At 44.0% G+C, this 24,789-nt stretch overlaps 1 protein-coding gene across 2 annotated transcripts in view; it reads left to right on the top strand.

Annotated features, from left to right (window-relative positions):
- The window catches only part of LOC138525990 (interferon gamma receptor 2-like), a 250,234-nt gene that overhangs the window by 171,483 nt on the left and 53,962 nt on the right, over positions 1-24,789 (top strand). For both annotated transcript variants that reach the window (XM_069636282.1, XM_069636281.1), the window contains exon 5: positions 11,904-12,063. In XM_069636282.1, coding sequence (XP_069492383.1) covers positions 11,904-12,063 — 160 coding nt within the window. The remainder of the gene's footprint in view (positions 1-11,903; positions 12,064-24,789) is intronic.

The following is a 24,789-nucleotide window of genomic DNA, read 5'->3' as shown; positions in this document are numbered from 1 at the left end:
GTATGGTTAATCCCCTTATCAGAGGAAAATGCCTCAGGTGATAAATTAATACCGGGAGTACCAAAGTTCCTAAAAGCCTCTGGTCGAGGCAGTTGTTGCACAGTAGAACAGAAATTCATTAACATTCACAACAGAGTCATCCAAAATCAGGTTAGGTAAAGGATGCCTAGGTTGGAGTGGGACAGGGGTTGGGTGCACAGAGTTCACCATACTAACATTCAGGTTATCAGTGTTCATCTTTGCCCTAGGAAGGCTGCCCCCTTCCTCCAAGTTTGAAGCTATAGTGGCTGCCAAACGATCTTCCTGTGCATCTATGGAAATATCTTGATTTCCAGTAAAGATGCAACTGTTATTGGCTGGGGTGCGTGGGATAATACCCATCAGATTAAGTAAGTCAGTCCTATCTTGCGAATGAATTTGGGCATGAGCCATACATTTTTTAGAAACAGAATCCTCTAGAGTGTCTACCGTTGTATGTTGTGGTTTACACAAAGAAATAGGAATGGGTTTTCCAGATGGAATACAATCTATAGAGGAAGGAGAAAGAGCCAACACTACGGGGAGAGTAGAATCAAGAGAAGTCTCCATAGCTACCTGACTCCTAAGTCCCTTACGTGTCATTCAAACCAGTGTAGAACACAAAGGGACAAAGGCAGAAAAACGTAGGGTTTAACAGTGAATAAATCTATTGGTGATGAAGTAGAGGGGCTCCTAGAGATCAAATCTGTAAACCATAGAGTAGTAAACCATTTTAAAAATGCACTGAATACAAAGGTTAGCAAAAATACATGAAATAGTACAACAAATACAGTTTAAAACACTATAATAGAATACAATTAAATATGGATCTCCTTCAGAAATAGGGATAACAAATCGGAAATGAATATAGCAACAAGTATGTCAATTAATTGTTCCGAATAAAGGGTCAGTACGTAAATAATTAAACCATTGAGTTGCGTAGATCTTGAAAAGCTCCCAGCAATAGGGTAAGGAACGGCCGCCAGCTAGAGGAGTGGCCAGAGTCCGACTCTCCCCCTTACCCTAAATACTGTTTAATGTTAGTCTGATAGTGGAGCATAGGACCTAGGTCTGTGTTACTCACAGGGCCGTAGCACAATCACAAGTCACAGCCGAACAGCAAAACAGCAGCTCCAGCCCTTACTGCTTCCAGGGCTTAACGCCGCAAGGGTGGTTGGGCCGGCAATTTGTGGAGGATGTAGGTCACGTGATCCGTCACGTGTTCCACTAGGGCTCCGCCCCCTCCAGGAAGCGGATAGAGCAGCAAGAGCTCTGCTCGCAGTGCTGCTGTAGGCAAATCAGCTGTAAACAGGAGCGCACGTTTACAATGCAAAAAGCGCTCCTTCGGCAGTTCAGGAAACGCCTTACAAAAATATAAACTATGCACCATGAAAGAGATATTCCTGAAACAAATGTTAACAGTTTACATTTTGTCCCTGGTGACGCCTGTGGCTCTGTCATCTGAATGCAATCTTCTATCACAGTTGGAGATCTAAAAAGGGCATTCATTTCCATTGCCTTGAGAAAGCATGTTTTAAATGAGTTTTAATTACTTATGGATTTCATCAAGTTGATATTGACTGAGAAAGAAGAAATTACTATAAATTACGTCAATAATTACATCAATTTTATTCAACCACTAACAATGGATTGCAAATGTCTGTTTGCTGTCTGCCTTTTTGGAGCCTACAACCTATTCCTTAATAGGTGACCTCCAAGGATGCCAACTTTATCTTTTAGGTGGAATACTACCAAACACTCTTCTGGGGAAAGAAGCTTATTTTAATGGAAATATCTTAATCTCTTGTCAGGAGAAACTGATAATGTAATCTCCATCCAATTTCTTTCTGGGTGCTATGATGAATCTCTGGGTATTGTCACCGTTTCCATGGGGGAGGCCGCGTTCCATGAGGCCAGGGAGGTGAGGCCGCTACCCGATATTCCCCTGGGGGTAGATGCAAAAGAATACTGAGATGAAGAAGATTGAACAAGGATGCCCAAGCACACCGCAGAACCAACACATGTGGTACAGCTGTCGAAAGGCAGCACTGATGGTAAAAAGGGAAGAAGGACTCAGTGGTCAGTCGAACCAGCCCTGGAGGAACACAAAGCGAGACGCTTGTCCTGTGGCAGGGAGCCAGAAGGCTGAGAGCCAGGACACATAGAGTCGTGGTAACCAGAGAGGTCCAGTCAAAGGGGACCTGGTCGGCGGCAGGAGGGAAAACAGCCAGACTGGTAGAAGCAGAGCAAGGCGGAAGGCGTGGGCAGCCTGAGATGTGAGGGAGAATCCGGAGCTGCGGTACCACAAGGAGAAGAAGAATGCAGAGGGGGGCAGCAGAGTAGCTCTGCTCAGCCACCCGAGGTGACCGGAGACCGCTCCAGGGATTCCCAAAGGAAGGGAAAGGGTGAGACTGGTTGCCAGGGCATTGAGGGAGCTGGAGAAGCTGAAAACCTGCACAAACGTATCCCAAAGAGCAAAAGGGGCATTACATTGATACAAACTTTGTAAACCACACTGAAGTATCCCAAAGAGCACAAGGGGATACAAGAGGAATTATGTTTGATATGAACTTTGTAAACTATGTAAATACATACCGGAGAGCACAGGGGACTGAAAGCAACATTTCACAGAGTGACAAGAACTTTGTAAAGCAGCTATGCCCATCCCATAGATCAGAGGGATATCAGAGAGAGTACTCAAGCTGATACCAACAGTAGGAAGACACCTATGTGGAATAGGGTGTGGCAGGAGAGTAAACAAGGGTCTGTCCAAGTGGACATTTAATGCAGCCCAGAAGCAGTCGGGGAGACCCTGACTAGAAGAGGAGAAATAAAACAGGAAACTAGCGACAAAGCAAACATCTTTGGGGTCTAAAAGTTGTGACGTCAAGTCTGGTAGGTTATTGAACTAGACTTGACATACCGTGGAGGACGTCCAGAGTCGGGTCTGGCGGGTTAGTGAACCAGGCCTGACAGAAGACTGGAAAGGTGCATTTCGTTTAACGAACATAGGAAAATAATTCCTCCTGAAGATTTGACGAACTGTATTATATTCACAAGTGGAAGCAGGATTCAAGGAAGAGGTTCCTCCCAGGAGTTTTGAGGAACATTAGTTTTTTTTGTTGGTTTGAACATACAAGCAATAAATATTTAACCATATGTTCTAGACACAGGACGGTGGACATTTTCCTTTATGGACATCCTGACTAGGATTGAGGAAGGGCAACCACTCATAGTAAATAGGGCAAGATAGGCTTTCTTTTCCTTTTTTGTTTGCAAATAAAAGTTTATACCAACCAATATGCCGCCTCTGTCAGACTCGTCCTTCTGCACCCTTACAGTGCTAACAGTCATGAAGGGACTTTTGGCATTTCAAATGGATTGTGTCCTCCGACGTATTCCTTATCTTGATAGGTCATCTCCAGCTTGCTGGCCTCGGAAATATTTTTCAGTAGAGGGCGCTGCGCATCGGCGTCCCTCGAGCCGATGTCCCTCGACAGCCTCCGTATCAGCGCCGACGTCCTCATGCGTATAAATAGACTCGCGCAGCGTCTGTTGCTCAGTTCCATTTTTCCGCGCTTCGTGGGCCTTGGAATCGCGTTGCTCAGTTCGTTAGTCAGATATATTCTTCTTATTCCCCGAGGATACCAACTCTTACTCAATGGCTTCCTCATCCGAACCGACGACTCCACGGTCTGGCTTCAAAAAATGTCGACTGTGCAAAGAAAATGTCGGTGATAGATCCTCACAGGATCTGTTTGTGGTGCCTGGGATCGGAGCACCAATGTTCGGAGTGCGGGGACTGCATGTCCATGACGGCAAAAGCCTTGAAGGAGCGGGGAAGCTTGGGAGAGGTAAGACAGTTAAAATCCCTTCAAAAGTTTCATCGGCAGAGTCGAGACATTCGTCTCCTCGCCGACACAGGAAACATTCTCGTTCTAGGTCTCAAAGCAGTTCCCACCACTCTTCGAGATCCAAGCATTCAAGTAAGAGACGTCGAAGATCCCCTTCCTCGTCTTCTTCTGTTTCTCTGGAAAGAGTCTCCTGCCCCACAAAACATAGCTCTCAGGCTGAGTGGGAGGAATTCTGTAAAAGGATGCTTAGCGTCTTTGAGAAAGCGGCCTCGACCCCCTCGAAGACAGCTGAGGGTGATACCCTGGGTGAAAGACCCGAAAAATCGAAACGCTGCGAGTTGTTGCACCCAGCGAAAGAAACTACTCGAGAGCGTCACAAACCCTCGAGCAAAGGCACTGTGCCATCGACGCCATTGTCGAAGGGCTCATCGACGCATAGGTTGATCGAATCGACGCCGTCTTCGACGCCAATGCCGGAAAAGAACAAACCCACGGCCGTCACTACCTCACAGCCAGTGGTCATACCCCGGGCCTCTAACACGACTTTGAGAATGTCATTGACAACCTCGAGTAGGAGTCCGATCCTCTCGAGCTCTTCGAGGCCTCTTCCGATCTTCTCGATGCCTTTTTCGGTGTTTTCGAAGCCTTTAACGTCCGCGTCAACGTTTTCTCAACCAATTATGACAAATTTAGCCCCTTCTGCTTTGGAAATGGGATTTAAGCCATTTTCAAGGTCTGATCATTTCAGACCTTTTGTCTTCAATTTATGAAGATGAGGATTCGGATCAAGAAACACCCTTTGGGTTGCAGAGATCTGCAACACCTGAACCATAGGAATTTACCTCTGAGGAAAATAGGTTAAAGGATCTTCGAGAATTCTTACATGAGGCAAGTGAGTTAGATACTTCCCCAGAAATAGAATTTGCCAAACCAGACCCAGGGGAACATGCCGAGACCCCTTACAGAATTTTAATGGCAAGGATTATAGAATTCATGGGTTGGTCTACACATTCACCTGCATTCCAACAGGATGACCTCACAGGCATTCTAGTTAAAGGCCAACGGGAGGATCCTGTGGTTCCATTTCACACTGCATTACAAAGAAAACTATTGGCTAACTGGGAAACTCCTGAGGTTATCCCGGCGGTTAACAAGAAGTTATCAGCCAAATATAGGGTATCTGCTACTGACCCTGAATTTTTGTCTAAACATCCAACTCCAGAGAGTCTGGTTGTTCAAGCAGCAACTGCATCAGGCAGTAGATCTGCATACCCTACTGTTCCACAGGACAGGGATGACAAAAGATACGACTCTATGGCTAAGAAAGTCTTTTCTGCATGTAGCATGGCGTTGAAATCTATTAACGCTACTTGTACGCTCGCAAGGTTCAGCCATACACTTTGGGAGTGTGCTTCATCAGCGGCTGACTGCCAGAGGAAGAGCAAAGGGAAGTGTTTCTAAACATCATTAAGGATGATAAAAACGCAATGTGCGAATCCCTTCAAACTGGCATTGGTTCTGCTGACAGTATCAGTAGGGCCATGGCGGCAAGTACTACAACCCGCAGATTTGCGTGGTTGCGAAAGTCTGGGTTTGCTTCAGATGTACAAGCCAGACTTTTAAATATGCCCTTTGACGGCTCTTCTTTGTTTGGTAAGAAGGCGGATGACAGCCTAGAAAAGTTACAGACATCCAAAGCAGCAGCAAAATCCCTGGGAGCTGCAATCCGTCAAACGCCATATCGCCCCTCAGGAACCTCTTGGAGAGGTAAGTCCGTTCGCTTTTCTTTTCCGCATTCGGAAAAGGCAGAGGACAGTCGGTTGAAAGAGGTCAAAAAGGATTCACCCGAGGTGGACGGGGTAAAAATACAAAAACCGCAGCAGCAGGTGCCTCTTTACCCTCGGCATCTGCATCAGCCGCCTCTAAATCACTCTGAGGACTCTCCTTACAAGACACCAGTAGGGGGCAGGCTAACTCGACATCTGACGGAATGGCGGGCTAGATGGTTGGGCTTTGGAGACAGTTGCCCAAGGTTACTGCCTGCCTTTTCTACGCATTCCTCAGAGTCATCCACCGCAGAACAGCTCTCGGAAAGTTCCAGATCCGCTCCTCTTGCCGGAAATTGTAGACCTGCTGGAGAAAGGTGCCATAGGACCGGTACCTGTAGCGGAGAGGAACAAGGGCTGGTACTCCCCCCTACTTCCTAATACCGAAGAAGGACAGCGGACTGAGACCTATCTTGGACTTACGAAAATTGAACAAGTTCCTCAGAAAGGACAAGTTCAAGATGGTAACTCTCTCTCAGATCCTTCAGGCCCTCCAGCTCCAGGACTGGCTGGTATCTCTGGACCTTCAGGATGCTTATTTCCATGTGCCAATCCATCTCAAACACAGGAAATACCTGAGGTTCGCAATTGGCGGCTCTTATTATCAATTTCAAGTTCTGCCATTTGGGCTGACCTCCGCCCCGAGGGTCTTCACCAAGCTAATGTCGGTAGTGGCTGCAAGTCTAAGGAGGGAAGGGATTTACGTCTACCCTTACCTGGACGATTGGCTGATCAGAGCTGTATCTCCGGAACAAGCTCAGATTCAGCTAGATTATGTCTGCCACTTCCTTCACAAACTGGGCTTCTCCCTCAATTTAAAGAAGTCACAGATGATACCATCAGAGACTCCAGTTCATTGGAGCAGTCGTGGACACTTCCCTGGGAAAAGCCTCGCCACCAGAGGTGAGGGCTCAAGATATTCTGCAGATGGTCACCAAGTTTCAAAATGCCCAACGTCTCCCAACCTTCGATTTTTTTGAGGTTGCTAGGCCTTATGGCATCCTGCATCTTCCTTGTGCCAGAGGCTCGCCTGAGAATGAGATCTCTTCAGTGGGCACTAAGAACTCAGTGGTTGCAATTCTCAGGGAGAATGACAGATCTCCTTCAGGTTCTGGACAAGGTGGCTCGAGACCTTCAGTGGTGGGCCTGTCAGGAGAACATTTTGAAAGGAGAACTGTTTTGGCAACCATGGCAGGAGATAACAGTAGTCACAGATGCCTCAATCACGGGGTGGGGAGCCCATGCCAACAACTTGACCATCAGCGGTCATTGGTCTCCATCGGAGTCCAGACTACATATCAACCTGTTAGAGCTGAGAGCAATCAGAGTAGCGTTGAAGGCTTTTCTGCCATCTGTACACGGGAAAAATGTCCTGATAATGACGGACAACACAGTGGCCATGCACTACCTCAACAAAAGGTGAGGCGTAGGATCACTGCCTCTGTGCAGAGAGGCGATGCAGCTCTGGTTTTGGGCAATCCATGAAGGAATCTCTCTATCGGCAGTTCACTTAGCCGGAAAGAAAAACTTGACGGCGGACACTCTGAGCAGGCAGAGTACAGTCTCCCACGAGTGGGAACTAGCTCAGGAAGTCCTTCAACAGATCTTCACCCTTTGGGGAACCCCTCAAGTGGATCTGTTCGCCACCAGCATCAACAGGAAGTGCGATCAGTTTTGTTCAAGGGAATTTCCCCCGAGAGGAGCTCTAGGGGACGCGTTCGTAGTGGACTGGGAGTTTCCACTTCTGTACGCGTTTCCTCCAGTCCCTGTCATTCCTCAAATGATCAGGAGGTTGAGAAGGTTCCGGAAAGCCATGATCCTAACTGCCCCGGACTGGGACAGGAGGACGTGGTACCCGGACCTTCTGGACATGTCCATCTGCCCTCCAATTCGTCTTCCACTCAAGGAGAATCTTCTCTCGCAGAAGGGAGGTCAGGTTCTCCATCCAGACATCAGAACCCTCAACCTTCACGCTTGGTATCTGAAAGGTTGAGATACAAGGATTGGGACCTCCCAGATGACGTCATGTGTTGCTTTCGGCAAGAAGGCCAGCAACAAAGACTTTATACTGCTGCCGTTGGAACAAATTTTGCAGCTGGTGTAGAGAAAAGAATATCAACCCCTTTTCATGTGGTACACCAACGGTGTTATCTTTTCTACTCTATTTGGCAAATTCAGGCCTTCAGGTTGGCACTATCAAGGGCTATCTTGCAGTGCTATCGATCTTCAAGCGCACTGCAGAGGAACCATCGTATTTCAAGTTACCCTTAGTAATACAATTCCTGAATTTCCTAATGGGTACTCCTTTTGAACCACTTCACTCTTGTTCGCCAATGTTTCTCACCCTTAAAACTGTCTTATTAGTGGCATTGACATCTGCTAGGAGGGTGAGTGAATTACAAGCTCTATCTTGTAAATCCCCTCATACAATTTTGCATAAAGACAAAGTTGTCCTACAAGTGAAGCCTAATTTCCTCCCAAAGGTGGTTTCTGAATTCCACATCACTCAGAATATTACCTTACCTTCATTCTATCCCCCTCCCCATCTGGGGAAAGAGGAAGAAAGGCTACATAGGCTGGACCTAAGGTGGGCTTTGAGCTTTTACATCCGCAGACTTGCTAGGATTAGGCAAGCAGACCAACTGTTCGTAGGTTACTCAGGGCACAAATTGGGATTACCGATAACAAAACAGAATGGCCAAAATAATCCATTTCCAGATGGATTATTTTGGCCATTCTGGAATGTTACAAACTGCCTGGGAAAGAGCCTCCTCAAAATCTTAGGGCTCATTCGACCAGGGGTATCGCAGCCTTTTCGGCCCCTGCCACATGGTCGTCTGCACATACCTTCACAAGATTTTACAACCTGCATTCCTCCTCTAGCCAAGAAACTAGATTTGGCAAAGCTGTGTTGCACTCTGTTCATTCTTGAAGGGAAACATGGCAATTTTACTCCCACCTCCAGTTACACACCACTGCTATCAAGATAAGGTATACGTCGGAGGGCACAATCCCTTCGAAGAACAAGTTACTTCTTACCTGGTAACGTTCTTTCGATAGGATGTTCCTCCGACGTATTCCTTATCGCCCCTCCCATCCATCCCCTTAGTAAAACTTCCCTTGTGGTTACAGCTAACGCTACTTCAGGGTCAACAACCAATTCATGTAAAGCAACTGTTAACGTCAAAACGGAACTGAGCAACAGACGATGCGCGAGTCTATTTATACACATGATGACGTTGGCGCCGATACAGAGGCTGTCGAGGGACATCGCCTCGAGGGACGTCGACGCACAGCGCCCTCTACTGAAAAAAGAATTCCGAGGCCAGCAAGCTGGAGATGATCTATCAAGATAAGGAATACGTCGGAGGAACATCCCATCGAAAGAACGTTACCAGGTAAGAAGTAACTTGTTCATCTGCCTGAAACATTACACACTGGAGGTTCTACTTCAATAAGAAACAGCTCACATTGCCCTCCCTGCAGCCACTGCAAAATATATGAAAACCCCCAGTAAATTATGCATCCAAACTGGAAGACAGAATATTTTGGTTTTAAGATATTTTTGATAAGGCCGAGTTTTATAGAGTGTGACTCATGCCAGCAAGATATTTGCAAAGGAACTTCCTGGAATATATATAAGATGCACTCCAGGATATCCTGGTGAAATCTATTTGCACACAAGCCTCTGTGAGATCCTTCATTCTTCTTGTTACTTCCTTCCCATTGTTGATTCTTATATTACTCAGTTTACTTATCCCCCAACTCCTATCTCTGGTTTGTCTTGATTTTAGTTTTTTTTTACTTTGACACTCACATATTTTTGCCTTATTTTAGTGCGGATCACTATTTAATTTATTTTGCATAGTCTCTTATTTAATTTATTTTTGCATTATAGCGAGCACCTAACCCGACGGTATCTGGGCGCATATCTTGAAAATTCCAATGAAGTTACAGTAGGAAGATACATTACATTACAATGCAGTACAGATACATGTAGAAAACAAGCAATCATGTGAGCTAGTCTTACAATAAAGATACATAGTAGTTGGTATACGGTCAATTTAAAAGGAACCGTGAGATTTGTTTACCTTTCTCTGGTTTCCTCCTTCTTCCTTCCCCCATCATGATCTTCCATGTTTCTAGACTTCATTTGTTACTCGTGTCCCTTATTATTTTTTTTCTCACCAATTTCTCTGTCCTACATCCAGACACTTCCACCAAACATTTGACTTCTTTTTTGGCTTCTTTTCTTGACTACTGATATCCTCTGTGGCCCTTTCTTCTTTCACATAAGCCATCCCATTGTTGGTGTCACCTTTTCAGGCCTCCTATTTCTCTTCGTAAGTTAGAATATTGCTGGCGGTAGTCTCATTCCCTGGCTGATATTCTTGTTCTTTTTTTTTTTCCTCTTCGTTCTATTATATGCAACAACAAAAAACAGTGTATCCCTCTCCTGTCCTTACCAGATTTTTCTTCTTCTCAATAACGTGCTTGTCCTTCCTGGTCTATCTCTTGTCTCTCTGTGCTTCTGATTTTTTTGCTTGCTTTACTTCATTCATTAAGAATCTATGCTCTTTTTCTCCATCTATCCCTCTCTCTGCCTCCTTTCGTTTCTTGCTATCCTCGTGTTTCTCAGGCTTTTCTTCTGCTCTTACTTCAAAAGAGCCAATGCATCTGCTTCTCCTTTTGATCCTCTGCCTTCTACTCTCATAGCACTAGTGCATCTTCTTCCATGTTTGACTCCCTGTTCTAATGGAGTAACATACAGCCTTTGACATGGTGACGGCTGCAAGTGCTTTGGTAGCCAGAAAGGCTACCAGGCAGACCTCCGGGTAAGATTCTTCAGTGGATACTCATTTTCAGACGGTCGAAGTAAAAAGACTTTAAGGGAGTAACAAAGTAATTCCCTACTACTTATAGGGGTATTTCAAAGGTAAGTGAAAAGGTTCATTAACTCTACTAATGATGCACTTTTGTAGTACATCTTCTTGCATCTAGTAATTCATGCACACTGAACAATTTTTCGATCAGGAGTTATTAATATTCACCTTTGTGTGGCAATGCTCTGTACCACTGATCCAAACACATCAGTGGTGCTGTGTGGATGGAAACAGGTCATAGGTTCCTATGTGTTCATGATATCTGATAAGAGTATTTTTTACTAAAAACTGTCTTATTTGCCTGTTATGGAATAAAAGTGACTGGTATGCTGTTTATCTGTAGAGCTACTACAGGATAGGGATATTGTAAAAGTGTTTCATTTTGTAACTGGGTACGTATTCTGAACCCTAGAATGTATCAACCCCCAAGGAAACATCTAAAAGGACCCACCAGCTCATGGAAGACAAATCGGGCCAAATACACTGGCACAGTGGTGCACAATGGATATTGTGCTCGGGGACAAATTCCATTCAACGGGCAACAAACTGATTCAAGGTCATTAGGATAGCACTTTCCAGGCCTCCACTATGCTTGTGCAAATCAGTGAGTTCAGGTTCAAACATGGAAAAGTGATGTCTCATGAACTCATGTGGTCACAATAAGACTAAGGTACATCCTCAATAGCGAAGACGATACTGGGAGCCACCTACCCGCGAACTGGTGACTGGTATGGGGTAGGCACTCTGGTCTCTGCACATACTTCAGCACAGTGTGTCTCATTAACATGGGGATTGTGCGCATTTTAATCATTCTGTACAACACAACTCGGTGTCCCAGCAATACAATGTACACATTACAACTTAGACCAGCGCATGCTTCATCCCATTGCACAGGTTTCATCAATCCAACACATATCCAAAGGTACATTAAAGGTGTCTGTATATATACCATGAACAAGTGACAGTTCTTCCATAGGGTATATACATGTTCACACAAAGGTCTTAATTTGAGGAAAGAAAGGACAGTTAATCCCCCCCACCCACACAAGTCATTGGGAATATTATTGTGTCCTGTGCTCTGGACTCCAGGGTGGCTGTGCACTCGAAATGTTAGAGGCAAGCAAAGAGGAGGCAATTTACCAAATGACTTCCCATCTCATGCATCTTATTTAAACATTTGCGAATAGCACCTGTACGCTGTAAAACACAACTCACAATTGAAATAATATGGGGTAAGTATTGTCAACAGCAAATGATGGTAAAGTATATGTTTTACACTGTATTTCTTATGGTAAACCTTTATTTTTATTTTTACTTAACAGAGCAAAGAATGCATTGACACAAAGAGGACGACGTATCACCTTCCAGATGTTGATCCTTGGACACAATACTGTATTGAGGTGGAACCCTGGTATAATACATCCCGAGGAAAGAAAAGAGGGCTAAGCAGTGGTGTCATTTGTAAAGAAACCTCAGCTACAGGTACAGCAAAATTGGATAATTGATTAAGAGGTTAATTTTATCCCACTTTGATGAACCACGAGTGCCAGTAATTCAAAATTAGAACTTAAAAGCCAGTAAAGAACAAGCTGAAAAGGGTATGGATTAAAAGAGGTTAACTGCAAAGTGGGTGTTCACTTGCAACTAGATAGTCAGCTAGAAGGTAAGCCTGGTAGTGGGCGGAGCAGTGGTATGCACAGGCAGGTTCTATTTTCCTCCTGCACAATAGGGCATTCTGTAGCTGGACCTGTGCGCTGGGCGAATACATTAATGCACACATAAAGAGGTAGGAAGGGGACACTTTGAATGGCGGCCCATAAATTACATGAATAGTCGCAAGATCAAGCAATTCCCCACACCAAATGGTACATATGCCAGAGGTATTTTGATTATTCACATATATGTGCATACCTCTGCAAAGTGAGTTTGCAAAGAATTAACTATTAAGTTTGGAAATACTACCAAATCTTAATGATGAATCGGCAAAGGAGATTTCTGTTCATCTCAACCCTATCTGATAATGTCACATTTTTATATTTCATCATAAATTACACAAATATGGATTCGTTGATAATCAATCTGGGTTGTAAATTAAACCACAAAAACATCTCCAGATGTTGATCTACCTTTTGATACTTTGTCTTCTGCCTACAACTCCTATGCAGGGAGCAGCACCTCGCCCTTTTAGTGGCATCACCTCTAGTTTTCTTACGTTTGCTGTATTTGCCCTTGAAATGTACCATTTTGCTCTTCAAAATGACAGTTTTGACCTCCAACATCATCCTTGGTGAACTCGAAAAATAGAAAATTCCCTGCACTCTTAAAAACATGGAAAGATCACTGGGAACTTCAGTCCAGTCACCTTCCAAACGTATAAAAATGTAACGATAATTACCAACCTTATTTTGTTGAGACGTTGCAATGCAGTGTTTGATGTAAACCACTAGAGCTAAACATGGAAATGATCCAATGCCCTCTACTTAAGCTTTCAATAATGAGAGCCATAACATGTCACTTACCAAAGGGTGCTGGCCACCGGCACAGGCAGAAATGTTGCAGCAAACTATGCTAACATTTTCATGTGCATAGTAGAGAATCTTTTGTTTTGTATCTGGAATGCAATACTTGTCTACCATGAGATGGGCTTAGCAATGGTGGTGGCGGTGGCAGGAGCAGCAGATTCATGGACGTCAGTTTTTTAATGCATTCCTGTTAACCAGGTCTGCTTGAAGTAGTACTCAGTCTTCAGTTAACTGGCACTCGTGATGGAGACTTGGATAAACTCCATGACTTTGCATGTACGTTTTCTATTTTAAACTGTTTGCCGCTGTTCATATGATTTACTTGCTTTCATTGGATGAGTTGGGAATTTGTACAAGACACAATGGCATGTGGGTACTTGCAGCATGCCCTGTGGGTTTCTGGCAGTACGTAAAGTGGCCATCTAGCCGGAAGTCTGCCGGGGTCACTCTGATTGCGGGCCCAAAGACTTGTGCTTTCTCCATCCAATAAGGGGCCATTATTTTATGACCCAATTACCTAAACCTCTTCATCCATCCCCAACCTACCGCAAAATGCTTCCTCACTCTTAATGACCTCATGCTCTGAAGCAGCATCTGTGCATCTGCGCATCAGTTAGTAAATGGAAGTGTTGGTTCAGAACTAAGCAGTGGTCTTTTAATATATACACTCCTCATGATGCGTTGGTCACCTATACTCGTCAGTGACTCATACTGTCACATTGTAGTTGGGCATCGCTATTCTGGTAACATTTTTACTGGTTGCTTGTATTATGTTTCTTCAAAGCTGTATAATTTCCGTAGGGCTCGCTGAGCTGTGAAAAACAGACACATGTTCTAAATAGAACACTCCTTGGTTCTAACCTTTTGCAAGTTTCATTTCAACCGCCTGCCCCCTTTCCATTTTCTCGTCCTACTCTCAAAATGTATTTGAAGTAAAGCATTATACTGTTGTGGAATGCCTGGGTTAAACACAACTAGTTTATTGTGCTTTACCCAAGGATATGGGAAAAGTGCAAACCAACGTAGGGTAGGTATCGGTAAACATAGTAAAGGCAATTAAATGGTAAATGCAGGTCATATTCTGAAAGCTACTCTCTGGTAGGGTCATTGGCCTAGGCAAAGGTCAACAAACGTTTGTAGGATAAGAAGGTTGACAACTCAATATCACTGAAAGTTCCTGAGTTAGTTCTCAGGCCCCTGAGAGTTTCTTGCTGAGGACTGTAATGCAGGTGATCGCCAGGTCACTGAATTCTACCCATCAGTGTTGATTACATTTTCAGGGTGTCTTCATGATATTCCTGCCAAGGACATTATGACCCAGAACCTTCTCCTTTCTACTGGGCTGGCACGTGTTGTTTTGTATCATTGGTGGAGTATTAAAGATTTTTGTTTTCCCTCTCAGGGATTCTACCTCTTCATGTTCCTTACTTCCTCCTGCATTTCAATCTCTCCTCTCTCTCCTCTCGTCTCTTTACTCTCTCTTCTCCTCTCCTCCCTTTCCTTTCTCTCCCCTCTCGCCTCTCCTTTGCCCCTTCTACATCTGCACCTTCTCCCTGCCTTCTGTCCACCTCCAACCTCCACCACCACGCGCCCTAGTATACTTAAACCCATGATGCTCATTATGCTTAGTGAGGAGGGATTAGTCATTGATAGCCATATACCTCAGCGGGCGGCTGAGCTCACAAAAATGAATGACTCCATCTTGGAATCAGCCAGTTCTTTCATAGTGACCACCTGATTCCAAAATGGTTCCTTTGCGTGCCCATATTTCACCTTCTTGCTCTCTCAAACTGTGTAAGTTTACAGACGGAGCCGCTGTGGTCATTCCTGACAGTTTAGAGTGATCAATGTTTCATGATCCACTGACATAGTCCACCGGTTAGGCGTCACATAGTAGATGGTTTTCCCAGGCCTCCAATAGTATCCCAATTCCTCTACCTGGTCCCTTTTTCTGACCCTTATCGTGTGAGTCGTTTACAGAACCCTTAGCACATGTCAAGATAGCTTAACCAATCTGCACCAAGTTGCATATGGACAGGCAAACTGACAAATATTACCTGGGTGTGAAAAGTATTATTAGAAAGGTAGTAAGCAATTGGTGATAGAGGTTAAATATAAATATTATCATCATTAAGTCTTTGCATGGTTCATGTATAATTCATAAATTGGACAAAACACACATAATAAAAAACAGCATTACATAAACTGCTGGCATAAATATATTATATACACATAAAGTGGACCTTATGCACATAATCCTAAACCAAAATAGAGTAAAATGTTCTAATATATATCATGTTAGTTAAAACACGTTCCAGTGTAATACAAGCTTGAACATCTTGCACTTGCATAATGTAAAAATAATCCTAACATTTACAAAATAATAAAATATGCATATTAGATTCTATAGATGTGGTGTTGCATGTGTAAACCTTAATTTTTAATGTATTCCAAGCCGTATATTGGCGACAAGGGAAAGCTTGTGAAATTGGAAATTAGTCATTTGTTTTCTAGCATAGCTATTTGATACAAGTGACAGATAACCAATTTAACCTCAGATTTTTATTGATATGGGAGATGAGCTTTGACAGTTGATTTTTGATCCTCTGAACACATAAAAATCGGCCTTACACAACACATTCTTAGAACTTTTAAAAATCAAGTGCAGTTCTGAAAACAAAACTGCCAGGCCACTGTCTTCAAAGTGCGTTTCACATAGTATTTTCTAAACTCAGGACATCCCTTGAAATCAACTTGTTTAAAACAGTGTGTTCATTAATCCATATTGAAACCCATAAACGTGCGTGCTGGGAAAAAATGAAGTTTAAAGAAAATGGGGGTAAGATTAGTCTTGTATAATAAAGCTTCTGCATTTGCCAAGGAGACCCCCAGAATAGAATTAAGAAACTTTCTCCCAGTAAGTGCAATCTGATCAAAGGCACTTATAGCCCATGCTCCAGCACCATAAAGTGCAAGACCCACACTTTTTTATCCTCATAAACATTTAGGGTCGGAAGAACAGCCTGACCACCCCGTTGTGTAGGCTTAAAAGCACAGAATGCCCATATTACATTGTTTCAATCTGCAGGCGACATGGTCTATTTGAGGCTGCCATGATCTTGATTCTGAGAATCGTACTCCAAGGTAATCAAAATGTTTAACTCTTGTAAGCGCTACCTACCATATGCACATAACATGTAGGCACACTTTTTTGTTGCTGTATGGTAGATCTGAACATGTAATTTACTTTTGATAATTACTATACCCTTAAATGTCATGTAGACCACATATGCATTTATTATCTTTTGGAGGGTAATAGGGGTCCTACCCAGGAGCACAACATCGTCTGCATATTTTAGGCTCAGAATAAGCTGATTTTGAGCCATTGGAACATCTACAGTTGTCTTCTTTAAAAATATATCTAACTCAGACAGGTAGACGTTAAAAAGTAAAAGGGGACATAACTCACCCCTAACAAACACCTTGATTAATTATAAACGTAGGGGTACATCCACCAATAATACCATACATTTCAAATGCTTCTGTACATGAGTAAAATATTAAATAACTCCAGGTCAATCCCCAATTTACTTAAATGGTTCCATAATTAAGCTCTGTCGACTTTTTCAAATGCCATGGATAAATCCATGCACGCAAGATAGATTGGTCCTTTATTATTCCCAAAATACTTGCCTATAAGTAGAGAGAGATGAAGGCATTGTTCTGTTGTACCCACCCCTGGGTGAAATCCCCAATTAAGAATCTGGCATTACGTTAGAGTGCAGCGCCCAGTAATCTACTTTAGAACAAATCAGCTTGCCCAACATTTTTTAAAAGATTTCACTTAAAGAGATGGGTCTATAACAGGTAGGGTTATCATGTTCTCCCTTCTTAAAAATCGGTATGATGGTAATAAGGTGCAGAGTACCCGATAATTTACGTGAAATTAAAATAGCTCTGATCATTTTCCAAATTAGCGGAACCCACACTTCCATATTCGATTCATAGAGGTCCCCGGGATGCCACCAAGGCCGGGAGCTTTGGCAGTGGCAAGATCATGAATAGCTTTAACAACCAGAGGCAGCGAAAAATCCTCTGATAATTTTCCAAGACTATTGCAGGTCATATCATTGGCCTCGGCACTGGTGTCCACTGAACAGAAGATTACCAAAATATAAAAGCTTGTTCCATATGTCACTCTCAAAAAACATTTGGCCTGGTACAGCACAATCTTATAATTTAAAATGAGCTTCTTGTAGCACATTCCAATCTGCCTGTTTGTTCCTGTAGACAACTATTAAATCCCTTTTGGCGTGTCTACATTCTTTCGAATACCAGGTAGGTTGGACTAGCTTACCACAACAAGGCTTATAAGTAGCTAAAACATGTTTAAGAGTAGAATTTAATGTATCAAATGCTTCCACTATACATTCCTTGTCAGCCACATCCGAAAGACTTCCCATAATTAGATTCTGATCCTACATGGACACCTTCTTGGATGAAAGGTTTCAGTAGTAGCAGTCCATTTAACCCTTTGTTTCTTATTTGTGGATGAGACTAGTAAGGACTTATTATCAACGGTCTCCAACATATCTGTATATCTGTTTTAAATTTTACTTTTTTGCTTATTTGTAAAGTGCAAAACGCCCACCAATCAAGGCATCATGCCGCTAAATTAAACCCAAGGAGGACAACAGCTAGAATAGAAAACCCTACATTGAAAACAGATGCGTTTAAAGAAAATGACAGAGGAAGTAGTCCTCAATTGTTCTAAGCAAATGTGATAGCTGATTCCATAAGGCAGCTGCAGCCACTGAAAAGGCGCATCCTCCAATAAGTGAACGACTAAAACAAGGAGCCTGGATGAAAAGGGCAGCTTGGGAATGCAGAGAAATATGCAGGCGGAACTTAGATTGAAGATATTCTTGACCAGTCCCATAGAAGGCATGATGGATAATACATAATGACAAAGTGAATGCAGCTGAGAACCAGAAGCCAGTGAAGCAAGCGCAATAAGGGAGAAGCAGAACACTGTTAAAAGGAATGAGTAGCAAATCTAGCCGCCATGCTCTGCAAAACTTCCAGATGGATTGAGAAGGCTGGCTGTGCTAAAAAGAGAGAGTTGCAGTAATCCATAGTTCCATAAAGCAGAGAAGCAACCACTGGAACACAATACTAATGTGGGCCGGTAAGTAGGGGAGGACTTTTCGGAGAATCTTGAACTTCTAATAGCCAGATTGGCATACCACCGTATTTTGGTGCTCAGCAGACAAGGAGGCCGAGATCTTATTGCCAAGATCCTTGACCACAGAGACAGGGGTCGGTCAAAGGTCCAAGCAAGGTGTAGCGGGGGGGGCAACAAGAAGGGGTCCAAAAAGAAACAGCCAAAGGAGGACCAACGACCATCACCTCAGTCTTGTCCCCATTCAGCTTCAGCCAATTATCACTCATCCAATTCCCCACGGCTTCCAAACAAAGCCGGAGGCGAAAAGCAGTCTCAGGCTGTAAAAGATCTAGCCCTGGGGTGCACAACATGCGGCCCGCGGGCCAAATGCGGCCCTCCACCCTGTGATGTGAGGCCCGCCAGGAGTGTTTGCTTTTGCTATGAGATAAGGGCCACTTCAAGCAGTCGGACGCATTTCATTGCTTAAGTAAACAAACAGTTTGCCCGGGACCATTGCTGGCTAGGAGGCCAGCAGTAGAGAGGGTCATTTGTAATGGACATTTTAACAGCACTTCCACGTTCCTTCAAGAGGAATTAAGGTGCTGAGAAGAAACATGTCATTGCCCTTTGAAATGCAAAGTGACTTTAATTTTGTGCCCAGTCCATGGCGCCACACTTGCATAGTGACAAGAGTGTAGGTGTAACAAAAACGTTCTGATTCAACACTAGATTAGCAACAGAACCAGGGGTGTGGGGGGGGGGAGGGTGAATTCTATTTCATATTCACGATACAGTGTTATTTTTAAGTTAATTTGCCCGAGCATGCTGTGGAGGGAAATGTGATTGGTGATAATTTTGTAAAATGACAAAAAAGAGGGAACCAGGGCAAGGGCCTCTACAGTATTTTATGACAGATGTCCACAATGGTTCTTTTTGGGAGTGCCAGGAACAGAAGCAGCTGTGAAAATCATCATATGGAGCATTAAATGAAGATGTATATTAAGGCTTTGTCAATCTCTACTTTGCGGTTCATTTAATTTCCAAAAGAAATGCAAGTGCCAAAATTAACAAAGAAAACCAGGACTGGGCTAGAATGTTTGGAGTGGCATGGGGGCCCTATCGGTGTGTATGAACACCTGTCATGCTTTTGGGGAGGGCAGTACAAAATTAAATGTTCATGCTGATGCGATCTTTCATAAATACCCAATAATCATAGCACACAACCACATAATGCAAATAAGGGTTTTGGCCAATTGATTGAGTGTAGGGATGTACCGAAGAGCATGTAAATAGGCTCTGCTAGCTCACTCTGGCACCCAGAGGTAGGAGGGAGCAAGCTTATGGAGTGCTGCTTACAGGGTGTGGCAGAGCCCCACCCCGGACCTTCAAGCAAAATGCTCCTCTGCATGAGAGGGAGGTAGAGGAAGAGGAGAGAAAGGGACAGAATAACAGGGAAGAGATGGAAAGATACAAAAAGAGACAGAAATAGTAACATAGGGAGAGACAGAGAAAGAGGGGAGAGACAGACAAAGAAATAGTAACAGTGTGAGAGAGGGAGGGAGGGAGAGATGGAGAGAGAGGCGCATTGGGCAGCAGCTGAAGATAAATATGTGAAGACGGTAACATGTGTTAATTTGTGTGAAATATATGGTACTGAATGGTGATGCAGCTCTCTGCACTTGCAAATTAATTGTTTATCTGCTGGGGATAACCTAAAATGGGTAAGATTGGGAGTCTTACTTACCGGTAATCTTCACTACTCCTAGTTCTGTTCTTCGTAGTCATAGTACTTACTCTCCGAGGGCCCCACCTTCATGACCAGGAAGCTTTTTCTGTTTAATTGTCCTTGCTTCACCCCCTTGCTCATGTCGTGTGGTGACCTCTCAACCACTCCATGCAACACATTAGTAGTCCGGCCCACGGTACCCAGTTTCGAATGTACATTCGACCCTCTGAGAAAACCAGTTGTGCAACCCTGATCTAGCCGAACGACAATCTGAATGTCGTTGGAATAAGAATAACAAAGGAAGCCATGGGATTGAATGAGTTTAGCAAGTGGCTGATTATAGACGTTGAACAAGATGAGGGAAGGGCAGAGCCCTGAGGGACGCAACAAACGAAGGGAACCGCAGCAGAATGATAAGAAGTGAGAGAAAGCGATGGAGCCTGCTCCACTAACAAGGAGCTGAACCAGTATAGCACGGTGCCCGAAACACCAGACACGCCAAACGATTAAGTAAGATGCAATACTCAATGGCGTCAAAGGCGGCAGATAGATCGAGTAGTATCAGATCCCCAACCCCACCCTGATCACAAAGCTGTGCATCGACTACTGAAACAAGCACTGCTTCCGTACCACGGCCAGGGTGAAAGCCAGACTGAAAAGGGTTGAAGAAGGAGGAGTCCTCAAGAAAAGCACTAAGCAGAGGGGTAACCAGAAATTCCACACCACAAGTTTCATTAAAAAAGAAAGAAAAGATATAGGCTGAAAATTAGCAGGGAGAGTAGGATCCAAGGATGGTTTCTTTAGTAGTGGAATCACCAATGCGTGCTTCAAAGGTGAGGGAATAAAACCAGAAGTGAAGGAATGATTGACTGCTCTGGTAACCAAGGGAGTTTAGTAGGCATGATTCCTTTGTAGCAGTAGTAAGAGGAATAGTATCTAAGAGGGAGGCTGATTTCACTCTATTGGTGGCAGCTACAATATCAGGTGGAACAAAAGAGGGAAAAGTAGCCCATCGGTGAACGCGGTCGGCAGCTAATCGGGGTCAACTGTCCTAAGACCCGTAGATAGAACATTCTCCTGAATGATAGAGATTTTCTCGATTTAAAATAGGTAAACAAAGAATCACAGTAAGCCTTTAAAGAGGGAACTGTACTAGAAGCAGATGTGGTGGAAGAGAGTGAGCGCACCAAACTGAAAAGCTTCTTTGGTTGGTTATCAGCGGATTCAACCAGAGCGATATAAAAAGCACAATACGCCTCATAAGTCTGCTGAAAAGAGGCCTTAGCGGCTGGACAATATGCCACCCGCCATTTCTGTTCAGCTTGTCTCCGGAGGAGCCTTAGCTCAGCAAGGTGAGCACTAAACCAAGGCTCAGAAGGGCTTGCACGCTGCTTAAACGGTTTGGCAGGAGCAAGGAAATCAGAGGTAGCAGTAAAAACTTGTGAAAGAGTGGCCAAATCAAGAGCTTTCCAAGTCTGCTCCATACTCCCACAGTCCAATACGGGCATTCATATTGGCAGCAATAATCGCACGTAGATCAATTAAGGGATTCAGCACATGTGGGGAAATAAATTGTTCATGGAGGCTGGAAAAAGCAGCTTGCACCAAAGAATAAGACCATGCCATTACAGCTGATATATAAAATAAACCCAAATCCATCCCTAACCCCTAAAATGCATAATTTGTATTGAAATAGGAGATCGTGGATGTAGATGCTCAATCTAGATTCATCCTCACCCCTTTAGCTTGACCTCTATTGGAAGCTATAGAGCGCCAAAAGAGCACGCAAGTGAAAATAGTGTGTAGTACAAGACTCATTAAAATTATAGCAGGAATTTTAAAAAAGTTTGGCATGGCATGTGTGGGCAATTAAGAGCCCATGCTTCTTGTAGCAAAATAATGTCATACTGAGAAACTAAGCAACACCAATCGAGGTCAATCCATTTAGAACTTAGCCCGGATGTTTTTCATGATGAAATGGACCACTTTGATAGCTTTAGAAGACATCTCATTGCAGCATGGCTGATTTTGATCTTGGTGCCTTACATTTGATTCCAAATAAGGCATAACTATATGGTGTGGCAATGAGGTTGGTTGAACAACCGTTCTGACTACACCAAGAATAGCCGCATCCCTAAGTAAGCCCTTAAATAGTCTACGCTCTGTTGCTGTGTTTATATCTTGTTGGATAGAAAGAGATTTGCAGCCAGGTACTCCTCCCTTGGATTCACCCCTGGAGACTTCCCCCTACTAATTGCTCTGAGTACCGATACACCTTGTCACAAACATTCAATCGAGGTAAGGAGCCAAAAGAACCAAAGAAGGTATTTTTGGGGCAGTGGGAGCTGTTTGTGACCTGTACAGCTGCAAATAACAGCTGCTATGCATCTTAATTCCTCCATGAACTGATTAATATCAGAAATTATGTGATGGGATGTGTTAAGATGGATTTCTAAAATCTGGCTTGGTGGACAGATTTTAGGAAGCCAACCTAGTTATAGTGAACATGGTTACTCTAGGAGGTTAGCCAAACCAATCCAGGTAAGTGTGGAAGAGTGGTCAAGGCTACGTCTCAGGAGAGGTCAGTGGGGTCAAATTAACTAAGGATAGTCTGAGTCAGTAAGTTCAACTTAAAAGTCTGTCTGTGTCCAAAACGTATACTTGCCCTCACAACTAAAGCTAAAGATGTGTAGGGATGTCGGTAACCAACAAAACAGTGTTCACACTAAAGTTCTGAGCTTCTTCCAGCTCCTGGTTTGCTCTTAACTCTCTTCCCCAAGTTCAACACAGTTCCACAAAATGGTCTCAGGGTTTTCAGTTCAACACAGTTTTTGATTCACAGTCACTTCCTCTTTAAGTTTGCCTTCTTGTTCACGTGAACACTCTTGGGCCTATCAGCTTCAGCCTCTAGACTTCTCTTGTTTTACTCCAAACAAGGGCTCCTCGGTTTAGGCGCAGTTGTTGGACCACATGGTCCACTCATCACAGGTCGCGCAACGGATAACCCTTGGCACTTTCCCGCAGGTAATTCTTTCTCAGAGGACTTTCTTGCAACACAGGTTTCCTTTCTGCATCTATGTCCAAATACACTTCTGGTTCACTTTAGTGGCTTCTTGCCTTTAACATCATGTGACTCTTGCACACCTTTGTTTGTGGTATTTTTCCTGGCAACCACCATGCTTCCACACTATCCAATAGTGTATTACTTTCTTTCATTGTTTGCATATGCTGTTTCTTTAAATTCCCTTCATTTGCATATCTTTCCATTATTCAGCATTCAAATCTCATTACGTTCTTGACAACTTGTTCGATATTCAATAGTTCACCTTGGGTCCCGGGCCCGTTTTCCATAGACTTTCTCTTGACCGGCATTCGCCGTTACACACACCATACCCCTGGAGCGCCCAGGCCCTAGTGATGCTTCCGTGTCACTCACCGGTGTGCAGCCGCTCCTCCGGGTGCTCCGGTTTCGCTCTCGGGTTCTCAATGGCTCAGCTCTCTATACTGTGGAGCTGCGGCAAGCAGAGCTCTCTTTCCCCAGTCCTTACGGCACAGCTCGGCAGTTTCTCTCTGTTCTACACTCCCAACAGTGAACACACAGAAATGGGCTCTGCTCAGCTCCAGACCCTCTCATGCCCCGCACCGGCCACACCGTCTTTCTGGCTTCCCTGCAGTCGGCGTCCTTTTCGCCAGCACACTCTGCCTGCTCCAACTCGGATTGCTGTGCTCTCCAGCCCCGCTGGCTCCCTTCTCTGCTGCCCTCTTCCTCTTTTTTATACACCTGTAACCAGTTAACAGGTTGCAGGTGTGAACTCTTAATTCTCATTGCCTGACCCTCACAACAGTCCTCAGGCCTCTTCCTCGACCCGGTATTAGAGTGGTGCAATAGCATGTTAGTGTGCATTACTCCTTAGTCGCCCCTTCTTCATCCCAGTAAGATAATGATCTGAATGGGAAAGAATGATAGGAGATGGTTTGTAACAGCCTATAAAGGCAGGTTGAGGGTAAGGTTGGTCTTCAAAAAGGGGAGATACCATGTCTCACCTGTGGATATCCTCTCCCCAAGAACCCTACTCCCAGGTGATCCTCCCTCGCATCTCCACTCCCAGGGTCAGGATCCAAAAGCGCTGGCCTGTCCCTGGCCACCTGAGAAGAGGATCTTAGGGAGTAGGTGTGAGGATAACCTCAGGTTTCTCACAGTACAAACATTCTCTGTTTATTGTAGGCCCAAAAACACACTATAAAAATGAATTAAGCAGGTAATATCACACAACACTCTAAATATAAAACATATATACAGTCACAGTTGGTTAACACAATGCATACAATTTCACCAATACACCTGAAATGGAAGGGATCTAATTAAACAACTGTATAACCGGTCCACAGGAATGGGAGCCCACACTTTATCAGTGCAACCTTGGGACTTGTCCAAAGAAGTTACAAAGTACCTTTAGGAGTGGGGTTAAAGTTAGAAGGTGTTCGTGTGTGTGTGAAGACTGTTACAGAAGTCCTTCAAAGGGATTTACAGTTAAGTAAAATACTTTTCCTAACTTCCAGTGCATCTTTCTCAACAAATATTTAAAAAGCAATGGAATGGTATATAAATCAAAGTTCTTCACAAACTTTATAATGGGGGAGATGGGACACCGGTAAGTGTTGGGACTACTCACCGCCCTTACTCCAATTTTCCCAAAGGACTTGGCAGGTAGAAAGGGAGTCGCTGGAGGTAGGTTTTCCCACCATTGGATCCAGTAGAAGATACCCAGGAGCTGCGGGTGCAAGGACATTACCGG

The sequence above is a fragment of the Ambystoma mexicanum genome, chromosome 7p (genome assembly GCF_040938575.1).
Source record: "Ambystoma mexicanum isolate Mex_15411 chromosome 7p, UKY_AmexF1_1, whole genome shotgun sequence".
In the NCBI taxonomy this organism is placed as follows: domain Eukaryota; kingdom Metazoa; phylum Chordata; class Amphibia; order Caudata; family Ambystomatidae; genus Ambystoma; species Ambystoma mexicanum.
The sequence above is the reverse complement of the archived record's forward strand: the minus strand, read 5'-3'. Positions and strand labels throughout refer to the sequence as shown.